This window comes from Podarcis filfolensis (assembly GCF_964270895.1).
Source record: "Podarcis filfolensis genome assembly, chromosome: 6".
Classification (NCBI taxonomy): Eukaryota; Metazoa; Chordata; class Lepidosauria; order Squamata; family Lacertidae; genus Podarcis; species Podarcis filfolensis.
The window spans coordinates 30,387,837-30,407,511 of NC_139609.1; the positions used below are offsets into that span (position 1 = coordinate 30,387,837).

The 19,675-nt window shown below is 44.9% G+C and overlaps 1 protein-coding gene across 1 annotated transcript in view; it reads left to right on the forward strand.

The window, feature by feature from the left end:
* Positions 1-19,675, forward strand: part of COL24A1 (collagen type XXIV alpha 1 chain) — a 168,085-nt gene that overhangs the window by 73,720 nt on the left and 74,690 nt on the right. Inside the window, exons 21-24 of the mRNA XM_083620538.1 lie at positions 6,358-6,411; positions 7,226-7,270; positions 14,465-14,518; positions 16,204-16,248. Of these exons, the coding sequence (XP_083476664.1) occupies positions 6,358-6,411; positions 7,226-7,270; positions 14,465-14,518; positions 16,204-16,248 (198 nt within the window). The remainder of the gene's footprint in view (positions 1-6,357; positions 6,412-7,225; positions 7,271-14,464; positions 14,519-16,203; positions 16,249-19,675) is intronic.

Below are 19,675 nucleotides of genomic sequence, written 5' to 3' on the forward strand. Positions count from 1 at the left end.
TTAGGCAAAATCCATGGAGGAGAAGATTATCAGTGGCTATTACTTATGACAGCTATGGTCTGCCTCCGTGATTTGCAGCTGTATGCTTCTGAATGCCATTTGAATACCATATGACTTGTTTAGAAGTTGGCAGATGCTGCTTTAAAACATGGTCGCCATTGGTTGAAATTTTTGTATGACTATGCCCCAAGTTTCTGCTAAAACGCCTATCAACTCTAAATACACCTTGTGTGGACTATGACATTCTCCCAAGCCTAAGACCTAGAAAAAGCACCTCTCCTGCAGCAACAACTTTGATTGCAATCATTGTCCAAGTCCAATGACACATGTTGATATTAATGTTGATGTTATGTCAACATTTCAGCCATTTATTTGGGTACAAATATCTGCGATCGGGAAGTATGTTCACATTTCTCCCTAGTAAAATATGCTGTCACAACCCTCACTGCTCTAGTTTATTGCTATTCGCTCAGATCCCTGCCAAAATGCTGATTAGTTAGTTGGAAACTTCAAATGTTGTTTGCTATAATAATAACTTTTACGAAGAGACTTTATGGTCTCCATAGATTTTTTTGGCTCTTGTACATGGAGAGCTCAAACAGCCATCTCTAATCAGAGAAAATTGGTGTCTTACATTTGAGATGAGCGTTAGACAAAATGGAAAAGCTTTTACACAGTCTATAAGACCAAGAGTCGAGGCCTACATGACACTGGAAATGTTCAGCTTTAGCACTCCCAGCTGCTTTGTGCTGACTGCGGTTTTGAGGAGTTCCCTCTCTCTTTTATTTTTGGAAGAAAGCTTTGCTAAGCCTCTCTTTTCCTCATTCTTCTGTTTTTATGCTTCCACAGAAGTTAAATGTATGCTAACTGCCAAGAAAGCATTACAGAACTTTTGTGTTAACACTAGTTTAAGATATCTGCGTTTCATACTGTCTGCAAACACTAGACTGGCTGGTTCATTATTATTTTTTCTATTTCTTTTTCCAAATCCCTACAGTAATCAACCAATGTAATTCCCTGGTATATTTTAATTGTGTTATTATGGACCATGATCTGAACATACAGTTCAGCTTGTAAACAACATTTTTCTTTTGACCTTTGGATGTGATCAACATCCAAACATTGCTGGAAGTATTTTCATTTCATTAGTTTTAGAAGAACCTATTGGTGGTTGATTTTTGTATGTGTGCTTTCCCTTGAGTTGTGTTTGCTGATTATATCTCTGGCCTCTGCATCACAAGAGCAGCTGACGTAAGGATGCTAATTGGTTAGATGAATCAATTAAAAACATTTTGAATATAAAGGTGCCTCCACAATTAACAGATTTAAGCAGATTTTATCTCAAGCGATTTTTGATAATTAATATTAATTACTATACTTAAAAAAACCTGCAGGTAGCAAATGCTATCTTCGAAGAGGCATTTCATCCTATGTGTACTAAAAGTGGCAATGTGTCGTCTAAGGATCAAAGTATGTGCAACTTTAGCTGCATGCTCATCACAGCTAGTTTGGCCTTGGATGCCGCAACCCTCAGAACAAAGAGAGAATGTTTTTCCCCCGTCTGAAGATTTATGCAAATTTAATAGACTGATAAATCAGTTAATCAGCTCATATTGATATGATTAATGGTCTACAAATTGTCTATTCCCATATGAACCTGCACAATAACTTGGCTCAGGTTCTGAAGCCCCTCCTGTTGACTCTGACAAAAGTGCACTTGGTGGGGATGTGGGAAACAGCATTTGCCATTATGGGCATCCAGTCCCATTTAACCATACACCCAAAAGCAGAGTTTGTGATGGGGCAGAGCACCAGAGCACCCTTTCTGATGTTGGCATCTCTGTGGCCAACCTGGACCAGAATGGGCAAGGCCATGGTGAGCTTGGGGCCACGTAGCTGTGCCAACAGCAGTACCAGATTGTTAGTCCTACTGGTTCAATTGTATGTCCCCGACCTTGCTGCCATCCTACTCCTGTCCCATAAAGCAGTGTTGGGAGGGCAACTCCATGGCTGTGCCCACTGCATGCATTGCCACTGCGCTTTCCACAAGCTGCTGAAAGGCAAGGCTGTCTTATTTCCAATGTAAACCTGGAAAGATGCTTTCTTTTCCACCCGAAAAGTGTATTGTAAAAGTAAGAACCGCCTGTCCTCAGAGGAGGCTGCCACTCAGGTTTCTACATGTCAGCGATCTGGACATAATAATAATAATATAATAATAATAATTTATTATTTATACCTCACCCATCTGGCTGGGTTTCCCCAGCCACTCTGGGCGGCTTCCAACAGAATATTAAAATACAATAATCTATTAAACTTTAAAAGCTTCCCTAAACAGGGCTGCCTTCAGATGTCTTCTAAAAGTCTGGTAGTTGTTTTTCTCTTTGACATCTAGTGGGAGGGCGTTCCACAGGGCGGGTGCCACTACTTAGAAGGCTTTCTGCATGGTTCCCTGTAACGTGACTTCTCACAGAGAGGGAACCGCCAGAAGGCCCTCAGTGCTGGACCTCAGTGTCCAGGCAGAACAATAGGGGTGGAGATACTCCTTCAGGTATACTGGACCGAGGCCGTTTAGGACATGCCTCCTGATTGAAAATGGGCAGGCCCAGAGCACTAACTCAGGCCAATAATGCAACATGCAGCCCCCTCTGGAGATTTTATTGATTACACAATTTTATGATTGAATGATCCAAGTATGCCCAATGCAGTGGTATCTACCTTCTAGCAGAGTTGTATTTAGAAGGGAGCGAGCCTATATCAAGTATACATTCAGATAATCAGAGCAGGGCCTTTCATCCGTGGCTCATGGGAGCCTTTAATTTTTTAATTCATTTATGTCTTTCAGCGCACTTATTTGAGAATTAACTGCCACGCATGCTGTAGAATGGAAATAGCTGGTAGCTTCTTTCCATTACTTTCTGGTGTTTTGTTTGGACTGCTTACATGATATTAAGAACTTCACTAATCCTGTAAGAGAAAGCTAATGGGGAAGTTACATAGCAATGTGAAGTATATATGACTCTTTGTAGACTCTCTAGATTCTTTCCTGGCATGTTTGATAAATCTCTGAAAGACCTTCACTTTCTTTTTTTAGTTGAAACTCCTATAAGGAATGGAAACTTCAGTTAATTATCCTGATAGTGTCTGGAAACACTTTTTGCAAACTGGATAAGTCATGTCTCAAGATCCGCAGTAGCAAAGAAAGTTGCTGCCCATCTGCATCACATTAATTAATTAATTGTGAAAAGTATATCGTGTTCGTTGACAGGCATACAGGAAAGAAAACCAACAGCCGTTTAGTAATATTTATATTTCCCCAGTACAACGTCAATGTTTGAATGTGTTTTTTGGCCCTTTCCAAGAATTTTGGATCCGGTATGTGCCATTTCTGGCCCTCTTCAAGCCATTCAGAAATTATTTTAAAATTATGCTGAATGTAGAAGCAGAGGCTGCACTGTACAAACCACAGTCTAGCAGATCTCATTGGCAATGTGGTTCATTAACTCAAAGGGTCATGTAGGACCTGAGGATCTGTTTGTCCTTTTACCTACACCTTGCATGACTGGGTTTAATGTATGTTTGCAGGATCATTTGGTCCAAGAGGAATAAACTGGTAATCCACTAGATGGGTGGTTTAGCTGGGTCAGCAGGATAAAACACAGTCCAAGACCAGGGAGTGTGGAGGGTTGGCTTGAGAGTGGTTCCAAGGAGAAAGGATGAAGTGGCAACAGAGGCAGGGCAGCCAAACTCCACTAGGCTGGAAACTGGAGATGTGTTCAATTAAAAAAAGAAGTATATGCTAGCACCCATCTGTCTCAACAGACAGTTGAGGGCACCTCTGGGGGAGAAGTTCACACTGCTGGAGAATCACAGCACTGTGGGCTGCAGAGACTGGTAACTTGTGACTGCTGCATCCCACATTGTTTTGGCTGCGTTAGCAGCACTGTATAGACCTCTCTGGGGCGCAAGCCTGGGCAGTGTGTCTGGAGGTCTTGTGCTGCCCAGACAATAAGCCCTCCCTCTGGGCCTAGCTGATGTGGTCCAAAGGAAAGTAGAGCAATACATTTTGCACCAAATTGGCTGCAGGAGTTGCCAGAAGGAGAAGCCATCCAACTGTCTTAGGGACTCGACTCGGGATTTGTGTAGGGTTTACTCCTTAGCCTTTTCTTGAGAACGAAGATTTCCTGCAAGGGAGTGAGTATGGATTCTTCCTCAGGGTTTACTCCCGAACCCTTGCTTATGATTGAGTATAGGCGCAAGGCAGCAGAGATTTAGGATCAGAATTTTCACAGCTGTTATAACAGTGGTTGTTGTTCCTAGATAATAGCCCTGCCTATGAAGAAAAGGACTGTGTCTCAGTGGCAGAACAACTGCTTTGCATGCAGAAGGACTGGTTCAATCTGTGGCATCTCCATGTAGGGATGGGGATGTTCTCTGTCTGAAACTCTGGAGAGCCGCTGCCAATCAAGGTAGACAATACAGAACTAGACGGGCCAGCACCGCTCATGCCATCGTTGTGTTTCTCAGTGAACATTCATGATTTTTGGGGTGGCTCACACAACCTACTTTGCACAAGGGAGCAAGCAACGTGGCGAGCTAACGATTGGTTGAATTCGGTTCTAGCCTTATAAACGCTTCTTGAAATCACATGTCTTCCTATCGTAAGAAATTTTTGGAAATGTAGCTTGATGAAGGAAGTTGTAAGCCAGTTTCCATACTGAAAAATCACGTGAAAAACTGATTGTAGTAATTACTGTTAGTGGTTTTAAAGTAGACTTCCCCTGTGGTGAATGCAGTTGACCACTTACTGAGTAGTAACTTAGTACAGTTATGGTTGTGCGTGTAATTATTTGAGCAGTTTTGTAACACCTGAACCCAATCAGAAATGTGTGAGGGTGGGACTTACCTCTGAATACATCCCTGAATATTAGGGTAGCCCTGCAGAACAGTGGTGAAAGTGGCGAAGCTAAACATCTGGCCTCCATCTACAGCTTGATTATGGTGTAATATGAAATGGCAAAGCTGTTGCCATTTACTGTACAAGCAGTAGTGCTTCACTAGATCCAGACATCCTCACAGTGCTGAACTTGTTCCTCAACCCTTGTTTTCTATCCTGAAGTATCCCGGAACAATATAACAATTTCCCCTTAAGAAGTCACATTATTGGCTATGCTATATTGCGATGCTGGATTATATAAAACAGCAGTTTCCAAATTGTACACAGGGGCACACTGGTCTACTCTGAGAGAACTGATATGTTATAAGAAGAACATTAATTAAGTAAGGCACCTGCAAGTACCCATCTCCCTGGAGTACTCTCTGGAGGAGGAGGAGATTTGCATTTTTGCATGATTCAGTGCTCAGGGCTTTCCTGCTTCCTGTCAGCTGGCAGACGTGCCACATATCTACATTTGTTGAGATCAGGCATCTAACTCAGTTACTTCTAATGCATCAAAAGAGGTTTCTCCTTGTGTCTCTGTATGATTAACTGCTCCAGCCTTGCCTCATTCCTATACCTTTCTTCTGTAGCAGTACTTCCATGTCTCTGGCAAGTATTACTGGATTGTTCAGCAGTTTGCAATGCACAAATGCAGCGTAATTATCCAGGTCTAGAGGTAGCTGCCTCTTGCATCTCTGCATCTCTGGACTTGTCTCCTTTTGATCATGACTTATGCTCAGAGCAGTTGCTTACAGAAAACAACATGGAACAGGGTTTCTCCGGTGGTGGGTAACCATAGAGGGTGGGTTGTTTGTGTATTATTTAAGTAGCGTTTTAATAACTGAATGCATACAGAATATATAGCAAAGGCTATTTTATGATTCTTAAATCAGACACACAACTGGATATTTTATGGTTGAGTTATGGTTGAGTAAGACCAACTTTAAATAAATTGTGCAATGTACTCCTCTCATTCCAGGCTGTTAGTGAATTGATACTGCAGTCTTGTGGAGTTATCAATTTGATTGCTACATCAAAACTGTTGGAGACCCTTACCATGGAGCTATGTTTGTGTCCGAAACTCCTTTCCCCAGTTTCTTTCTCACCTAAAATAGGAAAATATGGATTCATTCAGATCAGTGCCTTCAGCAGGAAATGCTTATCAGCTTTCCCTCGCTATAACCAGTTAGTTTCCCATTGTAAGCTGCCTTGTTCTGCGCAACTGAAATGCATATGCAGATAATTGTATACATATTGTAGTTTTACTAAGAAATTCAAATGGTCACAAGTGTGCTTCCTAAGGAAACACTTAAAAGAATAAAATAGAGTTTATTAGCTTTTATGGCATCACTCTTTCTAGGTTGTCTAGACTAACATGCTCATTCATTAATCTAAATATTTTGTGTGTGTGTGTTACTTAGGGATTTCTAGGTGACAGAGGACCTCCAGGACCACCAGGCCCCAAAGGTGTTGAGGTAAGAAAGCTACATTGTTCCCTTAATTTCACACCATTTTTTTTCTTGAAATTGGACTCCATTTTCACTAACGTGGTTGCTTTTGTTTGCAAAGATATCGACCTTCTGTTTTGGCAGGTGCTGAATAGAAATTGTTACACATCGCTGTGCTATTTATTTCTTTTGATTCCTATGCACTGTTTAAATGAGCTGAATCTGGCAGCTTGCTGATATACTGAAGAATTAAGTTTCACATTCTGAAGAAGAATGATCTGGATGCCTAAATAAATTGAATGAAGTTGTTGAGTGCATACATTTTTTTTCTTTGTAAGGTTAGTTTTAAGAGGTATTAATGTTAAAAGATATTTCACTTGCTGTGGAGACCGTGGAGATATCTTAACATTGTGACCATCAGAAACATAGGTATAAGCAGCATCAACATAGGGTTTAATGAATATCTCTTTACCTTGGGAATTCCAGTGAATACAGCCAATCAAATACTTGGTATGTGAATTCTAGATGGTGGGTGAGATAGAGATGGAGAACCTATTGCCTTCTAAATGTTGTTTGACTACAACTTCCATCAACCCTAACAATTGGCCACTCTGGCTGGGGCTGATGGGAGTTGTAGTCCAACAACAATTGGAAGGCCACAGGCTTCCATCCATTCTGTTTCTAGATCTCTGACTGCTGGCTATTAATTATTATTTTTAACTCTTTCATGTTTAACTGCACACAGACCCATTTGGGTATTTAAGAGAATAGTACACCATGTGCTTAAAATAAACACAGCATTCAAGAATGGAGAAGAATGGCTAACCTGTTTTTATTTCAGGGAGAAGAAGGACCTGCTGGACCTATTGGGGGAGCTGGACCAAGGGTAAGTAACTTCATATTTTAGAACTGCAGTAGAAGACCTGTTGAAAGTGAAATTCTCCAACTGTTTGCCATTGTGGGCTAGTGGACATGAGCTGGCTTTGTATTTCTGTCACTGACTTTTTAGAGAGGTCACCCTGCGGCTAAGTGAATCAATAGGGCATAGGAAACCCTTCTTCAGTTCCCTGCTTGGTTGTGATGCTTGCTAGGTAGTCTTGGGCATGAAACTCTCTTTTGACATTCCTGCCTCATAGGGCTCTGAGAAGTTCAGATAAAAGCTGGGGTGGAAACGTAGTCAGTGTTGTCCAGTTTTCTGCTTCCATCAGTGACCTGCCAGGTGCCTCAGGGTCAAACTGCGTGATGCACTTACTGCACCACATGCAGCTGTCTCTTTGTCTTTCTTAGATTAGTTACAGCCATGTCCCCCATTGTTACTGGATTGCAGTGTGCAGGGAGGGGAGGGTTATCCCTTTGCTGCTCAGCTGTGATCCTTCTGAAAACCACCCCTTCACACACCCTGTTTTATTTATATAATTCCATCTCATGAAACATCAGGGTGCCGTTCAACAATAGGCAAACAGTAAAACATGAAAAAGCTTTAAAAACAATATTACACCAGGAGGCCTAGAGAAGAGAAGAGGAAAAGAAAAGTAAAAAGAGAAGAAAGAGAAGAGAAGTTCTTATTGGCATCAAAGGTTACTTCCTTTTCTTCTTTTTTATAAAGACTCATCACCACTTTGGGGAGGCAATTTTAGGAGGTTGCAGTTGGGAAGAAGGGATAATCGTACCTTCTCTGTGTGTTTTGATCCCAACACATCAAGCATGACATGTAGCTTGACCCTCAGAGAAGCTCAGAGAAGTTGGGGATAATGGAAGCAGCCATCACTTGATGTTTGTTGCCACCATCTGGTCATCAAAGGTGTACTGCATCTGGATATGAAAGTTGCACTGAAATGAGAATGGTATTATTGCAAGCAGCAGTAGTTCATGTTTTCTGCTCTTCGCCTTCCTGCCTCTTATCTGAGGGCCAAAGTTGACAGGACAGTGTTCACATAACTTATCAATTGGTAGGTCTGCGACATGGGTAGGGCTTTATTCCTTTTCACCTCTCTGTGGTCCAGGCCGACACACATCAAATTTCTATTTACCTTTAAACAACTCATTGCATAGTTGTTAACTGCATGAATGGTGTCTGAAATATACTCAGAGTCGCAAAGTGATTTCATGCTCTTTATTCAGCTCATAGTGGTGAGGAGGAATGAATGCATGTCCCCTCAAAGTATCTGCTTTATATACATTATTTACACAATGGGCTGCACATGATTGGCTAATTCCAGAATTCTACTGTAAGCCAATCAGGTTGTGGATTCACTTCTATCTGGAGCATGATTGGGTGGATCCTGCCAACCAATCATACTGCTGCATTGTTCTAGGACCAATCAGACTGCTGCATTCTGAATCCTATTGTTCTAGGACCAATCAGACTGCTGCCTTTTGGATCCTATTGTTCTAGGGCCAATCAGACTGCTGCAGTTTGGATCCTATTCAACTCAGTACATAACACCCCTCCCCTCTAAGTTCCAGTCCTGCCCGGGAGGTCGCATTCATAGTCCTCGAGGTACGCCGGCGGCCGACGTGTGCGTTGCGGCCTGGGGTGTTCCCTGGTCCGGGGTTCAGGTTCTGGCTCGTGTTCCAAGGATGCTGGCTGTGATAGGGCTGTTTGGTCTGGCGCAACCGGCTCGCTCAGTCGTGGTTCTGGTTCCGGTGTCCTTTCGGCCTCACGGGTCCCCTCTGTATTTACTGATTCTGCCTCTCCTGCTTGCCCCTGCTGCTCTATGGGCCTCCCTGCCCCACTGTTCCCTGACCTGTCCTCCTCCTCCTGGTTTTCTCCCGGGAATCGTCGCCGTATCTGGTCGCAGTGGCGGCGCCAGCATTGCCCCCCATCTGTTAGCACCTCGTACGACACGGGGCCAGTGACCCTGGTGACTGTGGCGGGTACCCATGCAGGGCCTGCCCCAAAATTCTTTGCGTACACTGGGTCCTGGGCCTCGAAGGTCCGGGGGTTCCTGCCTTCCCCCACCACTACCTCATCCTGAGCTCTATCGGGGTGAAGGCGGTCCAATCTGATTGCAAGGCGCCGACCCATTAGTAGTTCAGCGGGGCTCCGGCCAGTCGTTGAGCTGGGGGTGCTGTGCTGTGCTAGAAGGAATGTGGCAAGGCGGTACTCCCAATCCCCTTGCGTCATGCGGCGAAGGGTGTCCTTGGTGGTCCGCACCATGCGTTCTGCTTGGCCATTGGTGGCAGGGTGGAATGGCGCCGAACGGATGTGGCGGATGGCGTTCTGCGCTGTGAAGGTTTGGAATTCTCCTGACGTAAATGCAGTCCCGTTGTCTGAGACGAGAGTGTCAGGGAGCCCGTGGGTTGCAAACAGCCTGCGTAGTACTCGGATGGCTGTGGACGTAGAAGTGGACGGTACCAGTGCGACTTCCAGCCATTTGGTGTAGGAGTCCACCACGATGAAGAATGTTTTCCCCTGAAAGGGGCCAGCGAAGTCCACATGCAGGCGTGACCATGGTGCTCGGGCGGACTCCCAGGACTGGACTGGGGCCCTTGGGGGATCTGGGCGGGATTCTTGGCAGGCCTGGCAGTGTTTGACCCAGGCCTCTATCTCTCCGTCGATCCCCGGCCACCACACATAACTCCTGGCAAGGGCCTTCATTCTTACTACCCCTGGATGTGTCTCGTGTAGGGCTGTGAGGACCCTTTTGCGGAGGGGCTGGGGAACAACGACCCTGCTTCCCCATAACAGGCACCCCTTGTGGGCCGACAGTTCATGTTTGCGGGTTGTGTAGCCGGCGAATTCTGGCCCGGGGCTGCTGCTGGGCCATCCCCTCCACACCCAGTCCAGGACCCGGGAGATGACCCTATCTTTCTTGGAATGGTGTGCAACTTCTTGTGCCTGAATGGGGCGGTCAGGAAGCAGCTCCAGGCTCATAACTTCTTGTGCAGGTGCTGGGTCAGGGCCTGTTTCCGGTAGTGGTAGCCTGCTGAGGGCATCTGCATGGCCCATCGCCTTCCCAGGGCGGTGAATCAGTGCATACTGGTAGCTGGCAAGGAAAATTGACCACCTGAGGACGCGAGGAGACAGCACTTGGGGGGTCTGCTTTTCGGGGGCAAACAAGCCAAGCAACGGCTTGTGGTCAGTCACCACGGTGAAGGGCCGCCCGTACAAGAAATCATGGAATTTTTTTACTCCCTTCACGATTGCCAGACCCTCCTTGTCGATTTGCGAGTAGTTCCGCTCGGTTGCGTTGAGTGTCTGGGAAAAGTATGCCACCGGTACCTCTCTTCCATCCGGGAGTTGGTGTCCCAGGACAGCGCCAATGCCATAGGGCGAGGCGTCGCATGCTAGCACCACTGGCAGCCTCTCGTCGAAGTGTGCCAAGACCGAGTTTGAGACCAGCAAGTCCTTGACTGCCTGGAATGCGGCCTCCTGGCGCTGGCCCCACACCCAAGGGGCCCGCTTGTCCAGGAGTCTGTGTAGGGGCTCCGCTACCGCCGCCTTGTGGGGAAGGAAGGAATGGTAAAAGTTCAATAGTCCCAAGAAGGCCTGAAGTTCAGTCTTGTTCTTGGGCGCTGGGGCATCACAAATGGCCCGCACCTTGTCCCCAGTTGGGTGGACCCCTTCTGCGTCCACCATAAATCCCAGAAAGTCCACCTGAGGCACTCCTAGTAGACATTTTTCCCGCTTCACCTTGAGACCCGCCGTCTGGAAACGGTGCAGAACGGTGCGGAGGCGGTCCTCAAACTCCTCTGGTGTGGGCCCGGCAATCAACACATCATCGAAGAAGGGGGTGACACCAGGAATCCCTTTAAGGAGAGAGTCCATTAGATTCTGGAATATGCCTGGTGCCACGCTGACACCAAATTGCAGCCGCTTTACCCTGAACGCTCCTCTGTGCGTCACAATCGTCTGTGCCTCTGCTGTGGCCTCATCTACTGGCAGCTGTTGATATGCTTGGGCCAAGTCCAGCTTGCCAAAAATTTTCGACCCAGCCAGGGTGGCAAGGACATGGCTGACCACTGGCACTGGGTATGCATGGGCCGTGAGGGCCTTGTTTATGGTACATTTGTAGTCTGCGCAGATGCGGACCGAACCATTAGGCTTGACGGGTGTGACGATTGGGGTTTCCCAGGGGGCATTAGGCACCGGCTCCAGCACTCCTTGCTCCACGAGTCGGTCCAATTCCTCGTCTATACGGGGTTTCAGAGCGAACGGGACCCGGCGGGCCTTGAGCCTGACTGGTCGTACTGCGGGGTCAAGCTGTAGAGCAATGGGGGGGCCCGTATACTGTCCCAATTTCCCATCGAAAACCCCCGGAAATTCCTTGCATATGGCGTCCACGTCCACTTGTAAGCTTGTGTGGTTCACCCCGGTGACGGCTAGCCCCAGTGGTCCAAACCATGCCAATCCCAGTAAGCTAATGTAGGGGCCCTTGACCACAAGCAAGTCCAGTTGCCGCGTCCGCCCTCGGTATTGCACCCTGAAGGTCCCCACCCCCATTGTGGGGACCTTACGTTTCTGGAAGTCCCGGAGGGTGAATGGCGCCGGCCTGAGTTTGGGACCCCCAGTAGGACACAGTTTCCTTAAGGTCCTTGCCGAGATTATGGATAGAGTTGAACCCGTGTCAAGCTCCATGCGGCATGGGGCCCCCTCTATCTGTACCTCTACATAAATTTTCTCTACGTTGGGGTGGGGCAACTGGTATACCTGGAAGTCCGTGAGCTCCGTCGAGTTGCCTTGGTGCGTTGGGCCCCGGGACCTGGGGCTCTTGGATTGGTCATCTGATGCCTGGCGTCGGGCGGGCCGAGCTCGACACACCCGGGCGATGTGTCCCAATTTTCTGCACTGCCTGCACTCTGCGTTGCGGAAACGGCAGGTCCTCCTCTCGTGACTTTCCCCGCAGCTTGCGCAGTTCCCTCCTTCTCGTCGAGGCAGCTGTGGTATGTGGGCTGCTTGAGTGCGCTGCTGTACTCGGTGCACCTCCTCCTTGTCAGATCCTGAGTCGTCGGTGAGGTCTTCATGGTGGACCCTCTGTTGGGACGGCTGGCTCGGCCGTGCCTCTTGCGTCGACCTCTCGGCAGCTTCCGTTGCCAGGGCCTCCTCCAGAGCGACCTGGAACGTTAGGTCCTTCTTAGCGTAGAGGCGTCGTTGCAGCTTCTCATCCTTCAGGCCACCGACGAGGCGGTCACGAAGCATGTTCTCCAGCTCTGAGAAGTTGCAGAACCGGGCAGCTTGGCGGAGAGAGGTCACAAACCCAGTTATGGTTTCCCCAGGGGCTTGCCGCTTTGCGTAGAAGGCATTTCGACGAGCCACCACTGAGGGCTGTGGCGAAAAGTGCCCCTTCAGCTGTTCCATTATTGTTTTGTATGGAACAGTAGCAACGTCTTCAGGCGCAAGGAGAGCCCGGGCGATTTCAAACGTCTCCTCTCCGCAGACGCTGAAGAATATTGCCCTCTTCTTGGCGTCTTCTTCCTCGGTGACCCCTTTGGCTTCTAGGAGGAAGGTGAAGCGGGAGGCGTACGCTTCCCAGTCTCCAGATGCTGGGTTGAACGGCGAGAAGCTGCTGTCGGTTGCCATTCTGAGTTCCTTGTGTCCCGGAGCTGAAGCCTGGATACACGGTGCGAGGCAGCGGTGCGGCAGGTGGCGGTGCTGCGGTGCTGTGTGTGGCAGTCAGCTCAGCGGGATCCCACCTTCGTCGCCAGTGAAATATACTCAGAGTCGCAAAGTGATTTCATGCTCTTTATTCAGCTCATAGTGGTGAGGAGGAATGAATGCATGTCCCCTCAAAGTATCTGCTTTATATACATTATTTACACAATGGGCTGCACATGATTGGCTAATTCCAGAATTCTACTGTAAGCCAATCAGGTTGTGGATTCACTTCTATCTGGAGCATGATTGGGTGGATCCTGCCAACCAATCATACTGCTGCATTGTTCTAGGACCAATCAGACTGCTGCATTCTGAATCCTATTGTTCTAGGACCAATCAGACTGCTGCCTTTTGGATCCTATTGTTCTAGGGCCAATCAGACTGCTGCAGTTTGGATCCTATTCAACTCAGTACATAACACCGTGTCACTTCTGGTTTGGCTCTGACAAGGCACCAGATGGAAAACAATATGTAAAACATCAAGGTTTATGAAAGCTGAATGATATCACTCTGTCTTGGTTCATCTGTTTTTATTTATTTGCTTTTTATTATTTTTTGAAAATATATGCTCTACCGAAATGTATATACACTTAATTAATTAAACAAGTTTTATATTCAAAATACAGTGCTTGTTTGCTTTTTCCTCTGAAGACCCAGGATAGATGTGGAGTTAAAAAAAAGAAGAGGCCCAAGCAAATGCTTTCACCAATAATATAAAGGAATATATCCCCAGTTTAATCTCTTCTGCACATACAACTTGCCAGAATCTCATAACACTTTTTGCATCTGCTGATTAGACGTTTTTCTAGAGCTTGACAAGAAGACACCTTTATATTATTTTTGGAACCTTGCTTGATGAGGACGCTAAACATGTTCCTCTGTTATCTAATAAGTTGATATTAATGGTGCAATTGCTGGAAATTCATTCTCTTAAAATTTGTCTGTGCACCTTTCATGGCAACAAATTTCCCATATTCCATTTCTTGTCTTTCACTGTAAGAACATCCCAGAATTCAGTATGATTTTCAGAAATAAATTCAATGAATTTTAAGGAATAATTTTAAGGAATAAATTCAAGTTTTTATTATGTTTATTAATTTTTAATCCATTAAAATACTCTGCTAATACGACCTTTTTGTAAAAGTAATATTTGAGGTCCTTCTGCACATTATTTGTTCTGTTCCCAAACCTGGCACACATCAAATTGCCCAGGTTGTTACTGTGTGTAATACAGCATATTCTGTGTTAGTTTAAGCTTCTTTTGTTCATATAAATACAAGAGCCTCTATATGTTCAATTTTCAATTCTAGCTAATCAACAGTGGCAAAGTTTAGCTAAGCATTGCTTTTACTGTGTCAGTGTAACTCAGCTCAGTCTATTGAAGCATGGACAGGTATTTTGTGTCAGGCATGATGCAACTCTGGTGCATTTCATGATTCCAAAGCCATTCAAAAGCAGAGGTGTTTTTTTATTTGAATGCAGGGAAAGCCTGGTCGAAAAGGTTATGCAGGTGAACCGGGACCAGAAGGCCTGAAGGTAGGGTTGACTTTTTTCTGAATTTATTGTTGTAAATATATATATATAAAGTATTTATTGTATAGCTAATACTAGGTTCACAGATGAAAACTGAAAGCTAGTAGAAAATATATCAATTTTTATTTTTACTTATTGATCCTTTTTTCAAAAAAATGAAACTCAAAGCGACTTACAAAAATGAGCATTCAGAACAAGGATAAATCAACCAAAAATTCTTTCTCTCTCTTCCCACTCTCTCTGATTCAACTTCACCCCAACATACCCAAGGATGAGCAGAAGATCCCCACCTTCTCTTCTCCAGCAGCCTTTCCTATCTCCACCACCATTTTCAGTATGCCCCTTGATCCACCCGAGAGGCTTTTTGGGATATTATGGGCACCTGAGGGAGAAGATGATAGGAAATTTCCCTTCTGTGGCTCCAAGCCATAAGCTCCAAGTGTGAAGGACTTTGTGCACATGTTAGCCACCCCTTCCCTGCCCATAAAACACACAGCAGTGTCTACTCTTATAAAGAAAGTCCAAATGGTGAAGCCACCCATAATTAAGAGACCATAGTCAGCAGGAACAAATCATATAATCGTAGAATTGTTGAGTTGGAAGGGACCCCAAGGGTCATCACCCATGGCAATGCAGGAATCCTGCCCACAGATGTCCCTTTGTGTCACTCTAGCCCACCCCAGCAAGCTTTGGGTTGAGGGTTAATATGATGAAATGTTTAAGGCAGGGGATTGCTTGTATTGCTTTGGCTGTCCCCAACCCAGGACTTCAAGGCAGGCAACCATTTGCCAATTATTATACCCTATGCAGACCAGCAAACCACTATCTAGACCACTTTGAGTAAAAAGAACTTACACCGCTTCTCAAAAATATACAGGCTTCGGCTATGGCAGGTGTCTAAGAGAAGAACATATCGATGCCCACAAGAGATGCCATTGTAGATCTGACCTGGTGCATTGATGGTCACTTTAAAAAAAGAAAAGAAAAAAAGGTGTCCCTAGACATGGTGGAACATAGGTAGGGGGAAATCTGCCCAATATGCTTGGTTTTTTAGTGGTTTATGGGTCATCAAAATTACCTCTGCTTGAACTTGGAATGTAGTTGGGAGTCAGGTTGGGAACGATGGTGCAGTCTGCTCCTTATGACCCACTCCTTCAGGAGGCAAGTCATTTTGCACCAGTTGAAGCCTCTGAATGTCTCTGAAAGCTTCCCCACAAATGACCTTACAGTTTTACCTGGAATAGGTATATTGAAGGTGCACATAGGCCTGTTTGTGAGTAGCATCTGGTGTGGCGCAGTGTGTGTTCGTTCACCTATGGGCCGTGGAAGATGGAGTGAAAAGGCCTCCTGCCAAGTGCACAATTGCATCAGTTTTTGAGTAATGTGTATGCATTACTTCTTCCTGAGCTAATTAGCCTCATCCGACAAATAATCAATGAATATATTGTGCTTTTAAAAAGGGGCTCTGGCCAAGTAACATTATTACAAAATGCAAAATATAGCCAATTTATTTTAGCATGGCAAACTTGTACTGGAAAGGCAAAAAAAAAATTATTCTGTGCATTGATAAAACTGCCTTAGGGAGAGGAAATGCACTAAGCTGTTAGAAGTAAGTAAGGATTGAAAACTTCCTCTCTGTTAAAATGAAATTGTGTGCTAAATTACTAAATCAATTTTTAAATTCACAGGGAGAAACAGGAGATCAAGGAATTATTGGGAAAACTGGTGAAACAGTAAGGATAAATTTATGTTTTATTCACAATATGGTATATTTTGTAATGATAGCCAGTGATTTGGAATGGGAAAACTTACAACTTATGATAAATAGTGGTGCTGGGGGCAGGGGAAGAACCTGGCATGCGGCTGCAGTTTTCAGTGGCATCCCAACACCAAGTATATTGTTCCACCCTCAGCAAAAAATTAAACTTTATCAAATAGATTAATATTAATAAATTTATTATTTATACCCCGCCCATCTGGCTGGATTTCCCCAGCCACTCTGGGCAGCTTACAGCCTATATAATAATGTAATAAAACATCAGACATTAAAAACTTCCCGATACAGGGCTGCCTTCAGATGTCTTCTAAATAATAAATTCAACCTTCAGCACAGCTGCTTCTGTTGAGATCCTCATTTATCTTTGGGCTGCTCCAAAGTTTGAGCAGGCTGGGTTCCAAATGAAGAAGAAAAAAGGAATTAACTTGTGTCTAGACTTTAGCATAGAATATCTAATTAACTATCTCAAATAGGTTTGCATATAGCCTATCAGATAAGCATTCACTTACATTGGTTGCTTTGATTGCAATGCAAATAGCAGCTTAGGAAGAGCAATTTTCTTCTGTTTTCTTAAATAGTATTAAACTCCTGCTCCCAATCTGCTGCAGTCTCAGTAATTATCAGCCCCTCTCAGGGGCTGCTATTTGCGTTTTTAAAAACCTGCATTTTACATGCAAAGATGCATGCAATATCACATTAAATTGGTTTGTATAAAATGGTACAAAGGTGCTCACTGTTGGTATTAGGACCTCCTTGACATCTTTTCACAGAATCTGTAGGAGCACTTTCTTTCAATAGTTGACCTACAAACCTAACTTCATTGTAGACATGCTTAAGTTCACCTTTATGGTGTCCATAAACAATATCAGTTTTCTTGTTCCCAACAACTCCTACTAAGGGCCCTCAGATCCCCGTAATGGTTTCTTGCTTCAGATTCTTCCTGTTTCAGCCAAGGGCTGAAGTTTGAAAGGAACCAGGGCCGTCTTACCCATAGGCAGTAGGGTTGCGGGGCACTCGGGCGCCGGGCTCTCAGGGACACCAGGCTAAGAGTTGAGTCCGGGGAAGAGCCCGCCCATCGGTTGGAGAGCCGCAAAAGGCTCTTCTGCTGCGGGCAGCTGCACCACTAGTTCAGGGGCGACCAAGCCAGTGAGATGCTGAGGTGGCCGGCTGGCTCCGCCCTCCTGCATGCCTGGGACTGGGTAACCGGAGGGGCGGGGCCACCGGGCAGATCTTTGCACCCCTGCGCCGCATATTCTCTGGAAGGAACACAAAACAGAATAATTAGTACTGACTATGTGTAATGTGCCTCTGCTCCACTGAGGGGAAGGAGCTTGTATTTCTCTGGGGACACAAAAAGAGAAAGAAAGAAAGGAAGGAAGGAAGGAAGGAAGGAAGGAAGGAAGGAAGGAAGGAAGTCTTGATTAATTTAAGACTGGGTGGGTATGCTGATTATAGATGCTATTCTGCATTAGCTCTGGTATTGGGGTTTGGAAATAATTAGATCATATTGCATCTTGCTACTCAATATGAATATCATTATTTGCTCACATTCACTCTATTTCTTCCTTTGTCCACCATAGTGGGCTCTAATGCTATAACTCTGAGAAAAGCAAAATCAAACACATGGGTGCTAGACATGCACAGAGTTTCAGCTAAACCAAGCTTCTTGATAACAGTGTGAAAATGTAGCTTCAAGTGTGGCTCAAAGGAATTCCTATATATATATATATATATATATATAAAAAACAAAAACTTAAGCGCATGGTCATGTGCACACAATGAAGTTTACTGAATTTGGATTTTTTTTCAAGTTGCCGTTGGTGCTTATGTTTTTCCATAAATAATTTTTAGGGCAATGCCTATATTTCATATGCAATAAAGAGGAGATCTAGTTACAAACTCTAAAAATATTAACACAAGACACTACTAAACATGTTCATCTGCTGGGGCACAGATTTTGCATTGGAGCTAATAAAATATGGAGAAAAGTATTTTAGATGGCATGCCTTGCAATACTTTGAAACAGATGTTGGAGAATATCACCACAAGTGAAATAAATTTTGGAATAGTGGTTACACACAAACACACACATACACTTTATCATTTCATTCTTCAAAATATTGGCAGACATTCATCCCTGCTTCTTGTAAAGACATAGGTAAATATTATTGCCCTTCATTTTACAAATCAAGAATCTGAGGTAGACATTAACCAAGATGAACAGGGGAGGTCCAATCCAAAATACCAGTGTGGCATACTATCTGGAAAGAATTAGGGAGAAATGTTCATGGATTCATTGGTATTCTTTTGTAAGAAACTGTATGCCTTGCAATATAAAGCAAAACGGGGTTAAAGTTTAGCATCTGGTCTGAGCCTGTTTATTGAATCCACTGTAATTAAATTTTACGGATATTTTGTATAGGTAATCCCAAAGTTGTCTCTCGGCCTAGTGGAACTACTGAGCTTTTTTTTAAAAAAACAGCTGTCTCTGTGTTGCATCTCACTCAGTTTGTGGCATTTCAGTGTTTCCTTGAGCTATGTTGTGTAGCCTATGTCAGTGATTGCAGTTTCCTGGAGCTTTAAAAATAATTCTATGGTGGTTGTTCACAAGGTTCTTAAACTGTGATTCCATATATGACTCAGGGACAATCTGGGACCCCGTCTTCCAGGGCTGCACTCCCATGTGAGTCACATGACCCATGTGAGATTGTGGCCCTCCAAAAACACTTGGGGGGCACAGTGGCCAAATGCATTTGTTTCGGGGCACCATGTGAGATCACAGCCCTGAAAAAGTGCGGGGGGGGGGGAGAGATTGTGGCCAGAAATTGTGTGAGAGCACGGTGCCCAAAATGGCTGCCATGCTCTCACAATAAAAAATGGAATCAGGACAGCTGAGGCATATGATTCATGTGCATGAACTGATTGACAGCTATCTCCCAGGTGCTGGTGACAAGATTAATCTTGCTAAAATTTGAGAATTTTTCAACAGAATTGAATGTGAAAGTATAACTAAATGAATTGTTTGTTGTTGTTTAGTCGTTTAGTCGTGTCCGACTCTTTGTGACCCCATGGACCAGAGCACGCCAGGCACTTCTGTCTTCCACTGCCTCCCGCAGTTTGGTCAATCTCATGCTGGTAGCTTTGAGAACACTATCCAACCATCTCGTCCTCTGTCGTCCCCTTCTCCTTGTGCCCTCCATCTTTCCCAACATCAGGGTCTTTTCCAGGGAGTCTTCTCTTCTCATGAGGTGGCCAAAGTATTGGAGCCTCAGCTTCAGGATCTGTCCTTCCAGTGAGCACTCAGGGCTGATTTCCTTAAGAATGGATAGGTTTGATCTTCTTGCAGTCCATGGGACTCTCAAGAGTCTCCTCCAGCACCATAA